General features: G+C 40.7%; 1 protein-coding gene across 2 annotated transcripts in view; it reads right to left on the bottom strand.

The window, feature by feature from the left end:
- The window catches only part of KCNIP4 (potassium voltage-gated channel interacting protein 4), a 579,638-nt gene that overhangs the window by 229,043 nt on the left and 326,029 nt on the right, over nucleotides 1-24,566 (bottom strand). Inside the window, exon 1 of one of the 2 annotated variants that reach the window (XM_005897071.2) lies at nucleotides 19,404-19,528. The exons of the other annotated variant lie outside the window; for it this stretch is intronic. Within the exon in view, the coding sequence (XP_005897133.1) occupies nucleotides 19,404-19,515 (112 nt within the window). The 5' untranslated portion in view covers nucleotides 19,516-19,528. Of the gene's footprint in view, nucleotides 1-19,403; nucleotides 19,529-24,566 lie in introns of those variants that run through there. 2 annotated transcript variants of the gene reach the window in all.

Here is a 24,566-nt window from a genome sequence, read left to right on the forward strand (position 1 = left end):
CCTGCTCCTTTCAGAACCTTGAGAGTCAGAGTCAGAAGGGCTGTTGTCAGATACACATGTCAATATCACAGTAGGAATTTGGTCGTTGACCCAAAGATTGAAACCAACAAGCCATGTCTGTACCATTTTATTTAAAAAGAAGCCTATAGTGTTGTATTTCTTTTATCCTTTTATTTATTCCATACTATAAAAAGAAAGAAACTGAAGGTAAAAATTCATACTATCCAAATCACACGTTGAGGTGTTGAAAAATACTTAAAAATTTATAGGCAGCAATAACACAGGTTTATGACTAACTCTCAGTCTCAGCTTTAGGATGTTTACTTAAATCTCTAAAGTGTCATTCAACTCATCTATTATCTATCTGATTTGCACTTACAACAGGCATAAACATTTAGTTAGAATATACTGACAGAACAATATTGGAAAGTCATTTCATTTCTCTAACTTTCAGTTTCTTCATCTGTAAAAATTTTTTTCTCTTCATATATATTTTTGCAGTTTTTTTAAGTTTTATTTTTTGGGTACACTGTACAGCATGTGGGATCCTACTTCCCAGACCAGAAATCAAATCCATGTACCCTGCATTGGAAGCATGGAGTTTTAACCACTGAACTGCCAGGGCAGTCTCTTCTCTTTGCAAATTTGTGGCAAAAATATAATGGGAGTACCTATCATAGTGATTTATAAGTAATAAAAATCATTATGAATTATTACTTTTATGAATTAGTATTCCTATTACTCAGGAATTTTTCTTTTTTTTTCTCAAGGAATCAGGTAACTCTGCTCTATGCATGCAGTGTGCTCAGTCATATCTGACTCTCTGTGACCCCAGACAGTAGTCCACAAGGCTCCTCTGTCCATGGGATTCTCCAGGCAAGAATACTGGAATGGGTTGCCATTCCCTTCTCCAGGGGATTTTACTAATCCAGGATCAAACTCACATCTCCTGTTTCCTGCATTGACAAGCAGGTTCTTTACCACTAGCACCAACTGGAAAGCCTAAGGAAATCCTAGGTGCCCTGGGACAGGTGCTCTATATGCTGTGCCATGCTTAGTCACTCAGTTATGTCCAACTCTTTGTGACCCCATGGACTGTAGCCCACGAGGCTCCTCTGTTCATGAGGATCCTCCAGGAAAGAATACTGGAATGGGTTGCCATGCCCTCCTCCAGGGGATCTTCCCAACCCATGGATGGAACCCAGGTTTCCTGCCTTGCAGACAGATTCTTCACCAGCTGAGCTAACTGGGAAGCCTGCTCTATATGCTGCTGCTGCTCCTAAGTCGCTTCAGTCGTGTCCGACTCTGTGCGACCCCATAGACAGCAGCCGACCAGGCTCCCCTGTCCCTGGGATTCTCCAGGCAAGAACACTGGAGTGGGTTGCCACTTCCTTCTCCAATGCATGAAAGTGAAAAGTGAAAGTGAAGTCGCTCAGTCATGTCTGACTCCTAGTGACCCCATGGACTGTACCCCACCAGGCCCCTCCATCCATGGGATTCTCCAGGCAAGAGCACTGGAGTGGGGTGCCATTGCCTTCTCCAGTGCGACCCCATAGACAGCAGCAAAAACACACACACAAATATAAACTCATGTTTCCTGTGCTCAAGAAGCTTTTACTTAAAAGAAGAGATGCAAGAAACAGTGGAAGCAAAAAATAGTGAGAAAAAGAGAGAGGATAGGAGAGTGGATTTTGTGCAGTAAGAGTTACAAGGAAAAAGGAGATTAAAGACATGAGAGGAGAATGGGTTCAATATATATAAAGATATCCTAGACTTGCATGGATGGAAGGGGCAGGCAGGTAATTTCAGGAAGGCAGACACATGGGCAGAATCAGACAGGAGCAAACGTGCTGTGAGCGCTCCAGTAGTCAGGCAAGATGATTTCCTGTCCCTTGGCAAGAAGCTCACTAAGGATTGTTCTTCTCTTCAAGGTAACTTGGATGCATACCAACCTTTTAATTATGATTTTTGATAAGAATCAAATATGGCAAACATATGGTTTTTAAAGATCTCTGTAAAAAAGTCTCTGGATTATCTTTAGCCAACTTTTCTAGCTTTTGAAGGATAAGCAGAACTAACATGGACCAACTGGTGGTGAGACAGGACAAGAGCAAGTCCGATTTTAAGGTTCAGAATTCTCTCCTACAAAGTACACTTGTCATCAAGTTAGAAAATATTTGGAGAACATTATTTTAATTAGGAGGCATAGTACATAAATGGGCTTCCCCAGTGACTCAGTGGTAAAGAATCCACCTGCAATGCAGGAGACACAAGAGACATGGGTTGGATCTCTGGGTCAGGAAGATCCCCTGGAGGAGGAAATTGCAACCCACTCCAGTATTCTTGCCTGCAGAATCCCAGGGACAGAGGAGCCTGGTGGGCTACAGTCCATGGGGTCGCACAGAGTCCGACTCAACTGGGGGACTGAGTGCGAGCACAAGCACAAGCATTACATAAATGTTCTCTAGCCTCCTGAGGACTCCAGGGGAGAGAGGAATCTCTCATTTGTTTACTTTGTTTCAACTTTAAGTAATCTTATTTAGTCAAAGAGACAAAGCAGAGAAGGAAATAAGAATGTCATTAACTTTGTTGTACCTCTCTACCTGGGATTTGCTTTCACTCTTTTCCAGCATAGTTATGATATGGTCAGCACTCATCCACATTTTGGAGAAGGCATACAAAGAAGGAAATCAGTCCTGAATATTCATTGGAAGGACTGATGCTGAAGCTGAAACTGCAATTTGGCCACCTGATGTGAAGAATTGACTCATTGGAAAAGACCCTGACTCTGGGAAAGACTGAAGGCAGGAGGAGAAGGGGACGACAGAGATGAGATGGCTGGATGGCATCGCTGACTCAATGGACATGAGTTTGAGTAAGCTCTGAGAGTTGGTGATGGACAGGGAAGCCTGGCATGCTGCAGTCCATGGGGTCGCAAAGAGTCGGACACGACTGAGCGACAACAGAGCTGAACTGATGCGAAGAAGCAAAGCAAGGAAAGGATGGCTAATTAGTCAATTCCTATCCTACATCCTTGTGTATATCTGGAATTGTACTCCAGCCAATAATGGTACATCTGTGCCTTTATGATGCAAAACATAAAGCACATCCCAGAGTGAAGAAGATAGCACTGCAAGGAAGCACCACTAATGACATCATTTATAATGAAATGAGTGAAAGTTCTTTAAAAGGAGGTGACATGCTATAGATGGCATTGCATAAGATCTCAAGCAATTCCTGTTCACTTCAAAAATCTCCCTCCTTTCCTAGCCTGAGGAAATTCTTTTAAATGAGCTGACAGAATTTCCTTAAGTAATTATTCCAGCACTTAAACTGTTCCCTAAAGAACAGTCCTTCTGGAATTGTACTAGGGTGAGATTTGTTTCAAGCAAACATTTCTAGACTCACCTTAGATAGCCACTGGCAAGAATGGTTCTTATTGTTGTAAAATGTGTGCATTTGAAATATATTAGCTAGGCAGGTCACTTGAGAGGTTTACAAAGATTTTGCAACTATAGAGTTTCTTTGCTGATTCTGCATCTTCATTGAATATACCTAAAAAATACCAATAAAGTGCTAAGCTATTCGTTCATTTTACCATTGATGTATTCTAGGAGAGATATATAACAATACTGAAGCCAGTGTACTATTCTGATCATTATATTTTTAGTCTAAAATCTTGTTAGGGACCTACAGCTTATGTACAAATTTGTAATGGAGATATATTTTCTAAAAGATTTTAGCTTTGCAAATTTTGTTGTCATAAAGGAAGGCATTCGGGTCATTCCCCCTGTCTCTGTGAACATTTTCAATAACAGGAAGGAGTTAATTCTGCTTTTCACTGAGGTGATGTTTAAAAGGCTCTGCTAATTTCTCCTTCAATGCACCAGTGATATTTAGGAATTGCTGAATATAGTGAAGACAGATGTGGGATTTGGGTGTTTGTTCAGGTGCTTCTGGTTTCTAATTATTTTATCATTATCCATTTCCCCCCTGTAATTTGTTTAAATTTGGAATCACATCACCAATATATCTCATTGCTGCCAGGTCTTCAATATTCTCCTGTTTATTCATTACAGAGTTTCTGTTACCAAGTCATTAATAACCATGAATTTACTGAGATATAAAGTCACTCACGTACTTAGTTCTATTCAAATAGATGTCTGGAAAAGCACTTATTCCAAATATACTACCTTGACCTTTCTAATCCGGGAATCTTAAGAGTATTTCTTCAGTTGTAGAAACTTAAGGGAAAAAGGCTTCCCTGGTGGCGCTAGTGGTAAAGAACCTGCCTGCCAATGCAGGAGATGTGGTTTTATCCCTGGGTGGGGAAGATCCCCTGGAGGGCATGGCATTCCACTCCAGTATTCTTGCCTGGAGAATCCCATGGGCAGCGGAACCTGGTGGGCTACCATCCATAGGGTCACAAAGAGTCAGACACAACTGAAGTGACTTAGCACAGAGGAAAGAAAGAAAAACAACCTAGCACTTACAAGGAAGGTTGGAGAGAAAAAAACATGAGTTCTAGCTTCTGAAGTCTGTGGTTCATTCCGGTTCTGCTATTTGGTTGCTCAGAAATGAGACAAGTTCCTTAGCCGCTTTGAACAAATGTTTTCGCCTATAAAAGTGGTTATTGAAAATAACCTATGCACTCTCCGATATGTGGCAGAACCCGGTCTAGTATAAATTGCAACACAAAGTACTCAGAATCAGCATAAGGAAAATTATGTTTTTAGCAGTTCTGCTCTCAATGTTTAAGAGGATTTCTACCAGAAGTTTTGTTAAGAAGGGAGAGTGAAGCAGTCATTAAAAAATCTGAGTTACAAAAGGGTATGTGCCTTGTCTCAAAATTATTCCATGATTCAAAACCACTGTATGATTTTGAAGATCTACGAAGTTGACATTTTGATTACCTCGATCTTATGGATGAGGAAACTGAGGTTCAAGAACTTTGGTGACTTGCATAAAGCACACAGCCAGCATGTTTCAGGGGTAGCATTTGACCAGTGTGTGTCTGTTTTCAAGGTTCAGTGTCTCCTAGACTCAATATTGTCCTGCCCCTACAACCAAGTTCTACCATTAAGTCACAAAGGAACTCTGTGGAGCTCATTACTTCTTCACGACCTGTAATAGGGGGTTTGACTGGATGGGATTTCGTATTTGCCTACTCACAGTATCTCTGATTCTTGGTCTCAGACTTCGTCACATACACAGAATAGCCCACATTTCTACTTTAGATGGACACAGGCATACCTCTCAAAAGAGACATTATGTTCCCTCCCTACTATGTAAATGTGTCTCAGTAAAATGCATATATTAGTAACGCTCAGGAAATATTTATTAATAATAGTCATAATTTTATGTATTCTAATTTTTCTCCTCAATGCATACAGGCCCAGGAATTACTTCATCTAGGGAAAAAAGGTTTTTGTTCAATAAATAATCATATGCCTACTAAACGCCAGTCTTGATGGTTCAAAATGGTCATGATGATAGATAAGAGGTGGAAATCATTTCATAAAGGAAGTGCATCTTGATTGACAAAAAAGCAGAACAGAAAGAGCATCATCAAGCCACAATGAGGACTTCTTATCTGTAATTATGAGTCCTCATGTTAGATTACAAGGCCTTAGCAATTCAGCCCTAAGGCAGGGCTTCGTAACATTAAGCTTGCTAACATGATCTTTAGTGTCCACCTTCAGAATGTCCCCTAGTCCACAGCACACGGTGGCAGTGCAATGATCACAATGCAGAGAGCCCTGGGCACTCCTATGTTACCGCAGGGCAGGCAAACTTGTGCCATCACTTTGAAAACCAATTTGATCTCAAATACATATAAAGATACTCCAAAGAGTCCATTGTCTTGTTCCAATCATTTTTCTTCTAAGATCCCATCCTAAGAACATAATTCAAAATATATAAGTAATTTCACACCCAAAGATTTTATTACAGAATTTTTCAAATACTGGACAAATGCAAATAATTTGCATGTCCTAAAATCAGGGTAAGTAAATTATGTTACACACATTTATAGAATATAATGTAGGTATTAAAATATTTATGAAAGATCTATAATCTAATTAAAAAAACTTTACTCCATTGTTGAATTTAAAGCTACATCAAATTTTTTACATGCAGTATTATTAAGTTTAAAGAAACAAATCTATGTGTATAAAAATCTGAAAGTAAATAAGTGAAAATATTACCAATGGTTATTCTTTGAATGGTGAGATTATTGGCATTTTATTCATGTTTTTTCCTTTTGTGTATTTATAAACTTCTTATAGCAATTGTTTATTACTTTTGTAATGAAAAAACATTCCCCTTCAGGTTTGATTTCCAATGCTATAATCTTTTCATACTTAAATGCACTCTGCTGCTGCTGCTGCTAAGTCACTTCAGTCGTGTCCGACTCTGTGCAACCCCATAGACGGCAGCCCACCAGGCTCCCCTGTCCCTGGGATTCTCCAGGCAAGAACACTGGAGTGGGTTGCCATTTCCCTCTCCAATGCGTGAAAGTGAAAAGTGAAAGTGAAGTCACTCAGTTGTGTCCGACCCTCAGCAACCCCATGGGCTGCAGCCCACCAGGCTCCTCCGTCCATGGGATTTTCCAGGCAAGAGTACTGGAGTGGGGTGCCATTGCCTTTTTGACTTACAAATATATGTAAATAAAAAGACTTTATATGTATATAAAAACACAAATTGTGTTTGATTGTACCTCAACCCAATGGTTCTCAGTATGGTGGGAGGTGATTTTGCCTACCTTTCTTCCCCTCGGGGGATTCAACAGTGGTAGTGTGAGTCTCGGGACATGTGCTACTGGCATTTAGTAGGTAAAGGCCTAGGATGCTGCCAATAGCCCTATCTTGCAGAGGACAGTGTCCTCCACAAAAAGTCACGCAGCCAACAAATGCCAATAGTGAAGTTCAGAAACCCTGCCTTTTATACAAAATGGTTAAAAATTCAATTAGTTCAATACTATGATGGGAAATCTGAGTTTATTACCAGAACCTTTGAATAAACTTGCCTATCTATCACCTATCCATCCATCTACTCGCTCCCAGACACAGACAGTATGTAGATAAGTGCTCCTCTTATGTGGGGCTTGAAGTTTAGTGAAAGAGAAAGGCAGAGAAATCAAGGGCTTAATGTAGTTTGAAGTGCTAAGATGGAGTGCTTTGGAATAATAGGATATTATTAGGAACTCCATAGTTCCTAACTCCATAGGAACTCCATAGTAGGAACTCCATCCAGCTAGGCAGTTCAAGGGAGGTTTTCTAGAAGAGATGGTTCCTTAGTAGAGCTTAAAGAAGGAGTTAATCAGGTCAGGTGGTACTAGAGGTACGGAATTCACCTGTCAATGCAGGAATTACAAGAGACACAGGTTTGATCTTCCTGAATCAGGAAGATCTCCTGGAGGAGGAAATGGCAACCCACTCCCAGTATTCTTGTCTGGAAAACTCCATGGACAGATGAGCCTAGCAGGCTAGAGTCCATGGGGACACAGAGTCGGACATGACCGAGCGAGCGAGCACAAGTACAATCAGGTAAGGACCAGTAATGGGCGTTTTATTTTAGAAGGAGGGACCATCATAGAACAGGCAAAGGCATGATGCATGAAATAGCACAGGGTGCTTGGGAAATAATGAGGTGGGTGGTATTGCAACATAAAAGTAACGGTGGGAAAGAGGCAGAGAAGCCACAGGGCTGGAGTATCTTTTCTGCCTCAGGAAGTCAAGGAACATTTTTCAAAGAAGGTAGACTATGAGCTAAGAGTTGAAGGTTTAAAAGATGTTTTCAGGAATATGAGGAAGGAAAGGCATTCTAGGAGAGAGAATTGCAAAATTATGGTAGCTGGAGACAACACAAAATGCTCAGGGAAAGTCAGTATAGTGTTGCTGAAACATGAAGTTGAGAAGAAAGAGGAAAAGAAAAAGGAGAAATGGCCAGAGATGAGGTTGAACAGGAAGCATTGGTCTGATAGAGACTTTACTTTATAAACGAAATAGAAGAATCTTGAGCATCAGCTCAGTCACCAGGTCTAGAAAAACTTCCCTCTTGAGAATGTGAAGTCAGATTGGAATAAAGCGGGATGGGGGAGGAGTTCAGATGAGACAAGTGTACTGATTTAAAGGGACAAGCCATTAAAGATGCGGTGAGAAACCCACGGATGCATATTTGTTGTGCCTCCATGATATACTTTGTCTTTCTCTGGATCCTGTGGAAACACAGGGAAAATTCACTCTATGCTGGGGTGGCATTTCTCCTCTTCTCCAGCTGAGGAGAAATATAAATGAACACAAAGTTAAGACTTGGGGAAGGATTACTATTATCAAGGGTACATTGTATGACATACATCAGAACTGACAGAATTCAGATTAAGGAGGAAATGTGGTATTAGAGAGAGGGTAGGTTTTGATCTGGGCTGAAATGGGAAGATATGGGTGGCATTTGAATAAGAGAAGGTATTGTGGGAGAAAAGGAAAGAATACGAGGCAGAACTTAGAAACTGGGATCAACACGAAGCGTTCTTGAATATTCGAAACTAGATTATATCAAATGTCAGTGGTTCCCAAGGATGTACGATGCTGAATGCTTCCAAGTATCACTCAGATTCAGCTCAAAGGTCACTTCTGTGAGTCCTTTCTGATATTCCCCAGCTTCTGAATAGTACTGGTCAGTCTTTTCTAATGTCTCCCTATACCTTGTAAACATTTGAGACCAGGAAAATTTACTCAACTAATTTGTCTGTGTGTAAACCTCTTTAGCCAAAATTATGCCCTTAAGTTCCCAATTACCAATATCTTTAAGTTTCCAGTACACTGCCTGGTACACAGATCACTTAAAAAAACCTTTGTTTCATGGATGATTGAATGAACGATCATATTTAGTAATAGGTACAATGGAAGTTAAGCATAAAGGCAGCAATGATACTAACTCTTTAAGTCATACAATGTATTTGGTGATAATTTTAAGAAATATCAATTAATTTACCTCTCACAATAATCCTATTTAGTAGCTACTATTATTCTCCCCATCTTTGAAAGAATTGATGTTCAAGGTGGTTATAAATCTTGCCCAAGACCATATGGACCATCAAAATCAGAGCTGTGAACTGACTTCAGGTCTGTCACACTTCAAAGAACATGAAATTACCCACTATTTATATATTTTCCATTTTCAAGAGAATTCAAACTTATGGTGATTTTACTTAAAAAAAAAATTGTTGATTCAATGTATTTGTCCTCGACTCAAAAGACTCAGTATGTTAATAATATGAGGACCAGTTTACTTTAAAGAGTTGAAATGTGTTTTTTAACAGACCTACAAGATAAGGGTTTATAAACTCAATGAAAAAAGCAAAATGCCTTCTGTATCCAAGAGGCAATGAAACCTAAACAAAAATCAGTAAGAAGAGGGGACCCTAACTGTCTAGCCCCAGCATTGACTCATTGTGTAACACGATCATGTGGATGGCTTCATTTATATTATAGTCGTCAAAATTATCCTAGAAATTGGGAAATTAGGGGAAGGGAAAACATTGCACAAGCACATACATCCTATTTTAAATCACTTGCTAATTTGGCAGATAACTTCATCAACAGCAACCCCAAACAAAGGACTAGATATACATCTACTCAGTGAGACCAAAGGGCTCAAAAAACCTAGACAAGTTTCCCAAAGACAAGATCTCATCAACCTGAGATCATTTCTCAACCAGCTCTTTCATTGCCAACTCTCAGTGCAGGGGTTGGCACCTTAGAGCAAAAGGTCAAATTCACCCTGCTACCTGCTTTTGACCTTTCAGCTATGTTGTTTAACATTTACAATGAATAAAAAAAATATTTTATGACATGAAAATTATATGAAATTTGGATATGTGTCCATAAATATTTATTGGAAGACAGCCACACCCATTTATTTTTATACCTTTTGTGCTGCAACAACAAAGTTGAATAGTTAAATAGACCGCATGACCCACAAATACTACGATACTTACCATACAAAAAGTTGACTGGCAACTGTTCTAGAATAAAGCTTGCTGCTGCTGCTAAGTTGCTTCAGTCGTGTCCGACTCTGTACAACCCCAGAGACGGCAGCCCACCAGGCTCCCCCGTCCCTGGAATTCTCCAGGCAAAAACACTGGAATGGGTTGCCATTTCCTTCTCCAATGCATAAAAGTGAAAAGTGAAAGTGAAGTCGCTGAGTCATGCCCGACTCTTAGCAACCCTATGGACTGCAGCCTACCAGGCTCCTCTGTCCATAGAATTTTCCAGGCAAGAGTACTGGAGTGGGGTGCCATTGCCTTCTCCAAGAATAAAGCTTGGCAGGTGCCAAAGATCTCAGTGAAGAAATCATTGCAAACATCACGGATTTGGCTTTTTAGATTTATTGCTTAACCAAGTGGTTCTCAAAGTGTGCCCTGGATCCTCAGCATCCACTGCTGCTGCTAAGTCGCTTCAGTCGTGTCCGACTCTGTGCGACCCCATAGATGGCAGCCCACCAGGCTCCCTTGTCCCTGGGATTCTCCAGGCAAGAACACTGGAGTGGGTTGCCATTTCCTTCTCCAATGCAGGAAAGTGAAAAGTCAAAGTGAAGTCGCTCAGTCGTGTCCAACTCTTAGCGACCTCATGGACTGCAGCCCACCAGGCTCCTCCATCCATGGGATTTTCCAGGCAAGAGTATTGTAGTTGGGTGCCATTGACTAGGAAATGCCAATTCCCCAACTTCTCTGGTTGGTGCGGTTCCATCTCTGGTCCAGGAATTTCCATGTGCCACATGATGCAGCCAAAAAAATGAAAGAGATGTCAGTTCCCAGATGCTAACCAAGATCCACTGAATTTGAAAATCTTAGGGTGGGGACTGCTGCTGCTGCTGCTGCTGCTGCTGCTGCTACTGCTGCTAAGTCGCTTCAGTCGTGTCCGACTTTGTGCAACCTCATAGACGGCAGCCCACCAGGCTCCCCTGTCCCTGGGATTCTCCAGGCAAGAACACTGGAGTGGCTTGCCATTTCCTTCTCCAATGCATGAAAGTGAAAAGTGAAAGTGAAGTCGCTCAGTTGTGTCTGACTCTTCGTGACCCCATGGACTGCTAGCAATCTTTTATTCTAACACATCATCTTGGTGATTCTTATATGTGTGAAGTTTGAGAACTGTTGATACAATGCAGGAATATGAACATGTTATCCTATCATAATAACAAGAAAGGCATATCTTGGTTTCTATTTGTATCCCAAGCACAGAGCTAGATATTTCACTTATGTTTGAATTTCCTACTACAATCCTGAAATGTTGGGCTTATTAGCCTCATTTTACAGAAGGAACTCAAGCTCAGGAAGGTTAAGTAACTTGCCCTTCACTTTACTCTGCCCTCTCCCTTATCATGTGAGAGAAAGCAGCTCCTGAGAACCCTGGGAGGGGCCCTGGTTCACCAGCTAGGCTTTAGCATTCTCTTGCTGAATATAAAATGTCACAGAGTATCAATGTCAGAAAAGACTACTCTCTACCTGTGATTAATCAAGATAAAAATTAGACCACTCTAATCATAGCTGAGAAGAGGAAAAACATGAACTTTGTTTAAACCACAAATATAACCAAATATCCACCATCCTAGCTAATGTAGCTTGCTTTTTGCCAATTATAGTTTCAGCCTCTGTCTAGGGTTTACTACTTGTATGTAAGATTTACTAAGCCAATTACACTGGCTTTTTGACTTTATTTAACCCGGAACAAAGCCCTACTTCCTAAATCAGAGTCCCTTAACACAAGCTCAAATCCCATAAGTCATTTTGAACACTCTGTTTTGAGATGCCCCACAGTTCTCCATGTTGTGTGTTCTTGGCGGAAAAGAATGTGCTGTGTGCTAAGTCGCTTCAGTTGTGTCTGACTGTTTGTGATCCTTGGACTCTAGCCTGCCAGGCTCCTCTGTCCATGGGATTTTCCCAGAAAGAATATTGGAGTGGGTTTCCATTTCCTCCTCCAGTTGATCTTCCCAACTCAGGGATCAAATCTGCATCCCTTAGGTCTCCTTCACTGGCAGAGGGGTTCTTTACCCCTAGTACCACCAAAGTTTTTGGACCACAGGTGTGTTCCTGGTGACCTTTGGCTGGAAGTCATTGAAATGTACAACTCCTTCACCCCCATCCCTCTTCACTAAGATTCCAGCTCTCTGCTCCATAATGGAGTAGGAAATGGGTTCCCAATGTAAGCAAAACTAAAATAAATAGAATCCCCAAACCCATCAGTACCAAGCACATTGCCAGGTTCAGAGCAATAATTGACACAGATTGATTATATCTTAAGTGGATTAATGGGCTTTTTAGAGTCAACCTGATGACAAATAATGACTTTGGGAAACTGCCATTTTTCTTTTGAATTACAGTTTATATTCCTATTTTTAGCTTCCAGTCTTTATCAAAGTCTTTTGATCCCTCAACTCATCAGATTTCAAATGCCACCATCTTTGTGTAGCCTTCCCTGTATGAGATGGCTCTTCTGCTTGTGTTTTCTAAAGTCCTTGCTCCCTCCCACCAGACAATTTTTAAACTTGGGTTATTCAGGAGCTATTTGGTCTTTAAAATGAAAACTTTTTAAGGACAGTACAATGCCCCAGGTTGTCTATGGCTCTTCACACAGTAGGTGCCTAATAGATATTTGTTCAATTTCATTTAGAAATCCAAGGTCCTCCCCGCACCCAACACGCCTGTTATGGAATTGAAAGGGCTACTTTCCCAGCCATATCAAAGCCCATCTAAGCTGCGCTTTTTTATCTCTCTGCTGAATGTCTCATTTGAAATTATTTCCCAGGGCCATAAAATTCTAATGAACAGCTGCCTCTGATGCCTTTGGTGTGTGGCTATCTCTGCTTTGCAGGGTAATTCTGATGTGAAATCTTAATAGTAGAAAAAAAAGAAAGAGTTAAAAAAAGTCATAATCAACTAATCAATAGTTTCCAAGCTATTTTGGAGACTTGAAAGAGTCACTAGACGCTCTCGGTTACGTAGCACAAGGAGAAGTGCATTCGCACTATTACTGTATGGGAATAAATTGCACTCAGGCTCTCATTTTTTTTTTTTTTTTAGTATGTTCTACATATCAAGAATTGTGCTGGGGCAGGAAGTTTAATTATATAACTAAGGAGAGGAAATAAAACTATGTTAATTCTGTTACATTTACATTTTATCTGTTGTTGTCCCAGGACTTCTGCATTTTATACCATGTTCCTATGTTGATATTACCTCACCCAGTACCCCTCATACAGAACTTGTGCAAACACTTTTCTGGCATATGAATTTGACAAACTTCCCTTCATCCATAAAATCCCAGCTTTCACCTCCTCTGGGGAGTCATCTCTGATCATTTCTATCTCTTTCACTTGGGCTTAATTACTTTCCATTCTTCCTCTGTATCTTGGACTCATTTGTACTGATTTATCTACCATAATATATTGCATTTTCCTTGATTATATTCCCCATCCCTTTATATAACTTGAGAATTCCTTGAGGGTAGCAACTGAGTCTAATTAATCATTGTATCTTGGCCCTACCAGAGTACCTGGTATATTAAAGACAACTGAGAAACATCTGTAAATGTAAGCCATTGCTGAAATACAAATAACAATGTTGGTAATTATTGAATGTGAATGATGGATACATCAAAGTTTAATGCTTTTCTCTGCATTTTTGTGTGTAAAGTTTTCCAAAATAAAATGTTCAAAATAATTGAAGACCTTTTAAAATGTCAGGTACATCTTTAGGAACTTTAAAATTCCCACCATAAATGAAGATACTATATCAGTATCTTCAGGATTTCTCAGCTACAACCTCTGTGTGCCCTAGATTTCCTTCTTATCTCATCAGAAAAACATCTGAAGCCAAACAACATTGTCCTGAAATAAGAAAACAATTATGCCATTGCAGAATAGGTGCAGGTTAAGGATATTATATTAAACATGAGTTTCTAGAAAATCTGGAAATTGACAATTCACCTTAAATATTTTATTGATGAGGGCAATCAATGGATTCCTGCCTTTGTGGTTTCCCACCTGAATTGTCCCTGGTACCTCTACCTACACTCTCTTACCTCTGAACTCATCTTCACCTACTTCCAAACTGACCTATCTGAAACATGAATCTGCCATCCTGCTCATTGGTTCCCTAAAGCTGAAGACTTTGGGTCAATGGCTTTTTCTCATTGAGAAAGTATATGTGCCCTCTCGACATTCACCTCAATGGACTCCTTCAGACACATCTCATTTCAACATTCTGATGCCCACCTTCTATAAGCCACAGCTCTTGTCCATCAAAGCTACTTTCTGTCAGTGCTCAGGATCACAATTCAAACTCTTTGCTCAGCCTGGAATGTTATTTCCTCATTCTGAACCCCTTCTCACACTGCTAAGTCCTGTATAACAGTCTTTTTCTCAATGAAACCTTCCCTTTAGCCCTTTCCAGAATGTTCCACTCCATTTGTGCTTCTGCTGCCCATTTCTTGGGGCGTTTATGTTCTTCTGTCTTGTTAAGTGATTAGTTTCCCTTTTCAGAATGTAAGCTTACCGAAGGTTCATTCCTTCAACGTTTATCTTGTCCCTTTCCACCATCTCAATCAATGCCTAACAAAGGACGCTGCCTATACTTAGAATCCAATACCAAGTATTACATGAGACACTGTGAAATGAGATTATTCTTGTAAGTGTTCTTCCTTGTTCCCTTTATTAATGAAGGGAATATGTGAAACCTCAAATCATTATATTAAAATCCCATTAGTCATTTTAATCCTTCTTACAAATTGCTTTTGCTACCTAAACCTTAAATTTCAACTGAAAGAGAATTATTTTTTAACATAGGGCTTTACTGAAATAAGAATCTAATTTATGTGGGAGCAGAAATGTTTCCCTTTCCCTTTTCCTATTCTTGGCAAATTCTCATTAACCATTGTAGATGATAATAGTAAGGCAACACTGCTTTATCTTGAAACTAATACAGAAGGTCTCATCCATATAGACTCAAAATGACTTTCTAAGTTAATCAATGCAGAGTCACACTAGAGAAAATACTACAATGGTACCAGAGAAGAATCATTGCCCCACGAGGACGATATGAAGCTCCATGTTACCCAAAAGAAGCTCATGGTTCTGCTCTGGGCCTCAGCTTTACTTCTCAACCAAAATAAATGGCTAATTCTCTGGCCTTTTCCTGAGCTATATTTTCTAAGTGGTCAATCACAGGGAAATGTTTAGCAATTTATATTGGGAAAGCTCCTTTTGGCCTTTCTATCATTTGCTGGTAGAAAGGATGAAGGACTTGATAATCTAATATTTTGTGACTTGCTCTGTAAATGCTTTTTTCTTATATCTCCATTTGATTGGTGATCACAAAGCCTAAGTTCTGTTTCTTCTTGGACACTGCCACAATCTGAGAAAACACAGACAGGAGGCCTAGGCTAGATTTCTTATGACTTCATTGGGTCTCATTGTTTGATTGTACTTGGACTAGCCATTCATGGACACTGAATATGTCACAGATACATTCAAAATTCAGTGAGGATTTTAGAGTGAGGGGACTCAGGAGACCATTTGGCTTCCTTTTGTTCAGATCCTGCCTCTAAGGTATGATAGGGTATGTAGTTTGATTTAGCTTGCTTATAAACCATAATTGGGTCCTAGCCTTGGGTTGAAAAATTGTGTATATATTTTGTAATCTTATTTCCTATGAATGCATTTCCCTCAGATATCTCATCGGAGAAGGCAATGGCACCCCACTCCAGTACTCTTGCCTGGAAAATCCCACGGGCAGAGGAGCCTGGTAGGCTGAAGTCCATGGGGTCATTAAGAGTCAGACACGACTGAGCGAATTCACTTTCACTTTTCACTTTCATGCACTGGAGACGGCAATGGCAACCTATTCCAGTGTTCTTGCCTGGAGAATCCCAGGGACGGGGGAGCCTGGTGGGCTGCTGTCTATGGGGGACACGACTGAAGTGACTTAGCAGCAGTAGCAGCAGATATCTCATAGGGTGTTAGTGGACAGTTCCTCTAACCAGTCCATCCAAAAGGAAATAAGTCCTGAATATTCACTGGAAGGACTGATGCTGAAGCTGAAACTCCAATACTTTGGCCACCTGATGCAAAGAACTGACTCTTTTGAAAAGACCCTGATGCTGGGAAAGATTGAAGGTGGGAGGAGAAAGGGATGACAGAGGATGAGACGGTTGGACGGCATCACAGACTCAAGGATATGAATTTGAGTAAGCTCCAGGAGTTGGTGATGGACAGGGAAGCCTGGCATGCTGTAGTCCATGGGGTCACAAAGAGTTGGACCTGACTGAATGACTGAACTGAGTGAACAGTTCAGGACAAGATTCAGGAATTCAGGAAATTTCCCACCTATGTTTTTGTTCATTCTCTTCCCAATATTAGAAAACAGAAATAAGTGAAAATTGTTTGTAATAGGAAAAAGCACCGTATAGGATTCGGAGCTCTTTGGATTTGGTTCTGTCTCCATTCCCAATTAGTGTTGTCTTCTAATAAATCAGTTACCCTCTCTGGGTTGCAGTTGTCTCCCATGTAAACTGAGTCAGTTGGACTAGATCAGTATTTTTTAACATATACTTTGGAACAAAAAAGGAAATTTTCCCCTATATTTTTCCACTTGTCAAGGAAATATACCACCTGTATGGTGGTAACCTGCATCTTTGTTATCTTAGCACAACCAAGACTTACATATTGAACCCAAAGTTTGCCCAGTTTATTGGACATTTTGGGCTTCCCAGGTGGTGCTAGTGGTAAAGAATTTGCCTGCCAGTGCAGGAGATGAGGAGACGTGCATTCAATCCTGGGTTGGGAATATCCCTTGGAGTAGGAACTGGCAAACACTCCAATATTCTTGATAGGAAAATTCCATGGACTGAGGAGCCTACTGGGCTACAGTCCATGGAGTACAAAGAGTTGGACATGACAGAGAAACTAAGCACAGCACACTGGACATTTTACACAATATTTTAAATGTGTAGGCACATCATCTATATATGTGTGTACATAGAAACAAAGTGTGTATTGAACTGTGGAGTTGGAGAAGACTCTTAGAGTCCCTTGGATAGCAAGGAGATCCAACCAGTCAATCCTAAAGGAAATCAATCCTGAATATTCATTGGAAGGACTGCTGTTTAGGCTGAAGCTCCAATACTTTGGCCACCTGATGCAAAGAGCTGAATCATTAGAAAAGACCATATGCTGGGAAAGATTGAAATCAGGAGAAGGGGATACAGAGGACGAGATGGTTGGATGGCATCACCAACTCTATGGACATGAGTTTGAGTAAGCTCTGGGAGACGATAAAGGACAGGGAAGTCTGGCATGCTGCAGTCCATGGGGTTGTAACTGAGGGACTGAACAACAACAAAATTAGAAATAAAGATTCATATATGGACATGGGTATTATTATTTGGGTATGGATATGGATACCTACCCCAAGAAAGATGTTTCAGACTATCTCAAAATTCTCTGATTCTGGTTGGAAGAGTTAAGTTTACAATTTTACTTTTTGTATTGTTGGAACTCAAATTTGAAGATTTTGTCTGAAAATCTTTACGTGACATAAGAAAGAACTTAAAGAATAAAAGCTGAGTCATTTGCAAACTTGTGACTTTTGACTTTAAAAGTCTGTATTACCAACACTTGGAATAAAAGAACTGCGTGCTATCTTATAACCACTATAGGGCTGTGAGAGTCAACTTTCTCAAATATCTCTGTGGTGTTTTTCCTTTGTGCTTCATCTAGATCTGAAACAAGACCATCTTGAGTATAGCGCACTAAAACTGAGGGCTATGGCTCAACGGATTCCAGAAAACAAAAACTAATATGGCGAAGAAATGAAACAGAAGCAAACTATTCCAATCACATAAACTAAAATGATCTTATCTGTATTTTGTCACGACACCACTAGAAAGGGTTGAGGCCGACATCTCAAAATAATGCAAGATTGTTGTGCAGCACTTGGAGAAAAGTTTGTTCCTGTATTGCTTTCCTCTCAGGAGAAATGTGAGGTTAAATAAAATTATTCCCACAGTTAAATAAAATTACTGTGTAATATGAGGAAAAAAAAAACCAGAAATTCTATTTTCTGAGGGTTTATTTAATCCTATTACAATATTATTCTTATGTGTGCCTGAGCAGAACTTGTTACAGATTGAGAAGACTTAAAAAAAAAAAAAAAGATATGAAAATTGCATGAGAACTTCTGATGTTCTTACACTGGTCTAAACAGTAGAATCTAATGGACCCACTTGTAGAAGGAAAGACTTTCTAAAGATAAGATACACTGACCATTATTAACATATTAACAGCAACAACCTGTATACCGGATGTAGTTTGGGATGCTGTCATCTTAGCTAAGCTCCTGAACTCCGTCAGGAAGATTAGAAACACAGGCAGGCTTAAATATTTTCATCATCTTCCCACATTACACACAATATGAGAAGTGAATATGCATAAATAACTCGGCAGTAAAAGATCTTATCCTTATCCGGAAGGTATTAGCAAATGTCTCAGGAACACCATTTTTTCACTTGAGAATAAAGAATGGCTTGGATGTAGAACTGACATCAATAATTAGGTTTTAAATCATTCAAAGCATGTTATTTCAATGAAAAATAATATATACATATGTAAATATATATATATATATATATCACTATTAAAAAGAAGTTACAACGTTTTTTAACTTGCCAATCTTTGAATAGTAGAACTGATTTTTGGTAGTAAAATTCAGGAGGATAAAATATTAATTGATAGCAGCAATGCTGTCCTGGGCTTATATGGGTTTTCACTCAAGAGACAAATGAGCGAAGTGGCTCACTGGGAAATGTAAATGAAACACTTTTGCAAATTAAGTGTTCAAAGCACATTTTTGCTAAGCATTCATTAACTCAATTTTAAATCAAAAGCTTACCCGTTTTTTATCATAATCAATAACTCAGCTCCACCCGCACATCTCCTAACTAATGAGGCATGTACATATTTCTCTCACAAATCAGGGTACTCCTCCAGAGGATGGAATTACTAATGACATTAAGGCGTGGTAAACTTGACAACCAAAACAGCAACCTGTATTATCACCCTGGAGTAAAGAGAGCCCTAATTTCCCACCTTAGAAGTACATTTAACCCATAATATCACCCTAAACTCAAATAAATTTCAGATAGAAAGATAATGGCACAATATCCCTTCCTTTCCAATGTCAAATATCTGGGTACACAGAAATGAACTGTTCAGTGCTAGGGTGCTCCATGTCAAGCATGCATATTTTAAAACTTTTTGCGTATTTTAAGCCTCCTCAACTCTGCAGCGTCTGTATCCAGTTCTGAACCAGACCTGACCAACGGCACAGATGGGAGCGACCACTTTACCTTCTGAAAAATCAATCAGTCCCAGCAAATGAAGCAGCTTCAGAGATGCACATATAATCACAACAATACCCACTGTTTGCAGTCCTTCCGACTCCCACTCAAGAGTCAACATCCTTCAAGCAGGTAGAGGCATCCCAGCCTCCGAACTCCTTCGGAATGGAGGGAGTTAATTAGAGAATCCGAGTAATATCTCGCTTGAAACAAAGACTCGCAAGGGGGGAAAGTGAGCAGCTCCTCAAAGATGCACCGGGCAAAGCAGCGGCCCCCCGGGGTGAGGACCGACCTGGGCTGAAGTCCAGGCTCTCATACTGATGCTGGCATTTGCCTGGTGGGGTCCCTCCACCACAGCCCGCCGGCCCCGGGACTCTGCGCTGCAGCCAGCGAGAATTTGGACTTCAAAGCTGCGAGGGGAAGATCTGTTGGAGAACTGGAGACTTTGCAGTGTCCGTGGAGAGAAGGGACACTCCTAGGAAACTTGCCCGGGAGAGCACAGCGGCGCTCCGTGCGCTGACGCTGCAACCCCGGGCTGGGTGGGTAGAGCTGTCTGCGCGCTAGTTTGCTGCCTAGGAAGCTTGCGAATGTCCCCTTTTCCCCAGAGCAGCTGCTCTCTCTTCCCTGAGCTTGCTCGGCGAGGCAGCTCGACCCGCTCACTCTCGGGATGCTAGGAAAAATTCAATTTTGGTGGCTGGTGTCTATAGCCTCTTTAAAAAGCCCCATGGAAGCCCAGGGGCAGCTTTTCTAGAGAGAAAAGTGCAGAGGCAAAAATATTCATAATTCAGTGGCTTTTTTCAAGCGGGAGCATCCAAGCCGCCGCCCACCTGCCACTCCACTGGGGCTGTTCTGGTCCCTGCTGACACATGATTGAGAGCATTATTAGGGAGATTGATTTAGTCCTCATATTTACAAAAGTGGATGGGGGTGGGGTGGGGTGCGGCAGAGCAGGACCTGGGAAGAACACTGCTGTTCAGTAACTGTCCCCTGGAGGGTGAGCGCTACTATCATCCTTAAATTTTTGCTTTAGCCTGTCTCAGAGCAAAGTTTCACAAACTTCCCTGATGATAAACGTTACTCGGGTGCTTGTTAAAAGAATCTTTTGTGGAGACTCTGATTCCGAAGATTCTGGAGCTTATGTTCTTAAACTAGGAGTTAGGTGATTCTTAGCATCAGGTAAGCGTGGGTCGCGCTTGTCCTGAAAAATCCCACAGGGCGTTCTATTCCGAACCACACCTAGCAGCCTAGGGAGCTTTGGGGGCATGGATTCTGGGCCATGTCAGAACCACACCAGCTTAGTCATTCTGTGGGTTATCTCCTTTGTGCTGAAACCCAGCCCAAGAGTGGTGGTGAAAGGAATCAACTGGGACTCTGTATGTGAAAGGATTTTTAGCCTCTGAAACTCACTAGGAGACATAAGGGGTTTATCAGTAATGTCTGAGGCCCCAGGAAACATTTCCTGGTTCTGCCACTTCTTGCTGTGTGATATTTTGCAAGACATTTAACCACTCTGAAAACAGTTCTTGTTCTGTGAAGTTGTGCTTATGATACTTCAGTGCTTTATTTAAAGTTTTCTATTTAAAGGGAACTCTGGGAACTTAGAATGGTCATAATAATAATACTACTACTTACTGAGCATTTATTATGTGTTCATCCATATTGCTGCTGTAGGATCTTAGTTCTCCGAGCAGGGATTAAACCCATGCCCCCTGCAGTGGAAGCTCAGAAATGTAACCACTGGACCACCAGGGAAATCCCAATCCATATTAGTCCATTAACTCATCCCTACATCTCTATGTGGGCTTTTCAAGTGGTGTTAGTGGTAAAGAACCCACCTGCCAGTGTAGGTAGTTGTAGGAGACATGGGTTTGATTCCTGGGTGGGGAAGATTCCTTGGAAGAGGGCATGGCAACTCACTCTAGTATTCTTGCCTGGAGAATCCCATGGATGCAGGAGCCTGGCCAGCTCTGGTCCATAGGGTTGCAATGAGTCAGACATGACTGAAGTGACTTCATGCACACACGCACAGCTCTGTGTGGTAGGTATTATGGTCATCTTCATTTTACAGGCGAGGAACTGGAAGCGTAAAGAGGTCAACTTGCCAAACCTGGGGGTGCACTGTTTGGTAGGCAATAAGCATTCATTCTTTCATTCAGTTATTCTTTAACATTTATTAAGCTGCTACTCTGAGCTATGAAGAGGTCATGACAACTTACTCCAGTATTCTGGCCTGGAGAATTCCCATGGACAGGGGAGTCTGGTGGGCTGCAGTCCATGTGGTTGCCAAGAATCGGACATGGCTGAGCGACTAAGGACAGCACTGAGCTATGGATGATATGTGAATAATAAAATGAGAAATAACGTCTAATCCTATTCTTTGGGGACTTACAGGTTAACAGAGGAGCCAGACATGAAATGTGATCCATAAATGTTCTCTCCTTTGAGTAGATATCTTTGAAGATACAGTGGGAGCACAAGAAGGGAAAGTCAGCTCCACCTGGGGAAAGGTGGGTGGTAGTAACAGGACAAAGACTTTATGGAGGAGGTAAGGATCAATGATGGTAGCTTTCATCAGTATTGGAAATAATAGATCATATACAAGCTTCAGGGTAAGTAGGCTTGGGTTAAATCCTGATTCTGTCGCTTGCTTGCTCTGTGAGTTGGGGGAAACTGCTCCATCTCTGAGTCTCGGTTTTCTAAATCCAAGTTGGGGATGCAGCTGCCTCCTTGTCATGGCTGACACGAGAGTTAACAGAACATGGCGAGCTGAGCCTAGCTGCTGGTGCTCCCCTGCTCAGCACAGGGTAGTTGTGGGATTATGACAGACGTGCCAGCTCTTTAGAGGCTCTGCTGGGTCTAGATGGATAAGATGACTTTGCTCTTCTCTGGTCCTGCTGCTCCTAAGTCTAGTTCCAGTCTTTTTCCTATAAAGACTTTTGAACATCCCAGCCCACAGGGCTATTTTTCTCCTCTGGATTCCAAGAATATAACTGGTACACACAACTTTAGGTCATTAAAACTGGCTCTGAAAACAGTGCTTTTTGTTATGCATAATATGCTTATAGGAGATATTCTTTCTATCAATCTGCCTAACCATTTATCCATCTAAACAGGTTATTTACAGTTGTGTCACCAAGCCAGTGAAGCAGCAGTTCTCAGAAGTTGATGAGAAAATAAATGTTTTAAGTAACCATTCTCTGAAATTCCTGGCAACATATAGCTAGCTATAGGAAGTCAAAAGTTAAAAAAAGCTGCAAAAATTAATTAGGTCAGTCAAACTATAACTGTAATTTTTAATCCTACACAATACTATATTACAGTTGAAAAAAACTGAGGTACAGAGAGGTTAAATGATTTAGTCAAGACCACACAGCTAGAAAGTAATTGATCTAGAGTTTGAATATCTTTTTGTCTGACCTGCATGCATGCTCAGTCATTCAGTTGTGTCTGACTCTTTGCAACCCCATGGATTGTAGCCCACCAACCTCCTCTGTCCATGGAATTTCCTAGAGAATATTGGAATGAGTTGCCATTTCTTCTTCTAGGGGATCTTCCCAACCCAGGGATTAAACTCGAGTCTCCTGCATCTCCTGCCTTGGCAGGTGGATTCTTTATCACCGAGCCACTTGGGAATCCCTTAGTCTGACACTCAAATTTATTATTCTCCCTTTACACCCTTCAGTAGATTTCAACAAATATTTGTCAATTGACCTTTTGATTTTTAAAAAAAATTTGTTTTATTTTTAAACTTTACAATATTGTATTAGTTTTGCCAAATATCGAAATGAATCCACCACAGGTATACATGTGTTGACCTTTTGATTTATAGAGTTAGGCAAAGTATTTTAAAATTGCCATATCTCATTTTCTAGGAAAGAAATCCCAACCTTGCTTGAAATTCAGATAAAGCACCATGGGTTTGATTTTGTTAATTTCAGGCAGTGTTTCCCTTTAGGACAATGACATTCCTAGTGTAGGATTCACCAGCTGAGAGTCTTGGGGGCCCATCCCTTTCCTCTCTACATTGATTGCATTTGTCACTTGGTTTTCTGAACTCTTTTTGTTGGTTCCAGCTGTAGGATCCTGCAGCTCTCAAAGAATACAATGGTTCTTTCACATGCAGCCCCCAATGCAGGATTTGTAAGCTAACACCATTGAAGAGTTTCATTCTTCATCTGAGAAATCTAGGGAAATGGGGAACACTTGGAGAAGAGTTCAAAACGCCCCTTCTCCAAGGGGCGTTTTGGAAAAGAATAGTTGATTGCATATTATTAAAAAAAAAAAAAAAACAACTCCAGATTAGGGTCTATCATTTTGTTGCAGTAATTTTTCAGCCCCAACCCATGTTATTATATTAAAATATGCTCTGGCTTTTCCCCTCCATTCCCAGGCTCACTCCTTTCTTTACATTGTGAGGAGTATCTAGCATGGACATCCCTGGTGGCTCATCTGTAAAGAATCCGTCTGCCAATGCAGGAGACGTAGGTTTGATCCCTGGGTTTGGAAAGACCTCCTGGAGAATGAAACAGCTACCCACTCAAGTATTCTTGCCTGGAAAATTCCATAGACAAAGGAGCCTGGCAGGCTATAGTCCATGGGGTCGCAAGAGTTGGACATTAGCAACTAAACCACCACCACCACATCCAGAATAGGAAAGGTATATCAAAGGATTAAACTAACATTTCACACCCAGTTTCTCTAAGCTGGGCACCATACTATGTACTTTACATGTATAAATTAATTTATTCTTACCACAAACCAGAGTTAGATATTGTATCCCTATTTCAAAGAAAAATAAAAACCAAGGCTTGTTGAGATTATGGTATTTCCACAAAGTCACATTTAAAAAGGGGGATATTGAGGATTTATATTTGATATACTCCAAAAACTAATAGCCACTAGCATTTATGGATAACTTATAAATGTTAGACACTATTCTAAAATTTTTACACACATTAACCAATATAATTCTTTCATAATTCCCTGAGATTAATATTATTACTTTGGTTTCAAGGAGACAGAAGAGTTGAGATTTGAATTTAGGCATCCTGGGTTCCAGATTCTATGCACCTCACCATTCATCACTGCTCCAGTCTCAGTCCTCGTTGCACCATGTTGAAGGGTTCTTTCACTGAGGCTCCGGCAAGGGATTCTGAACAATTGCCAGAAACT

The sequence above is a fragment of the Bos mutus genome, chromosome 6 (genome assembly GCF_027580195.1).
Source record: "Bos mutus isolate GX-2022 chromosome 6, NWIPB_WYAK_1.1, whole genome shotgun sequence".
Taxonomy (NCBI): Eukaryota; Metazoa; Chordata; class Mammalia; order Artiodactyla; family Bovidae; genus Bos; species Bos mutus.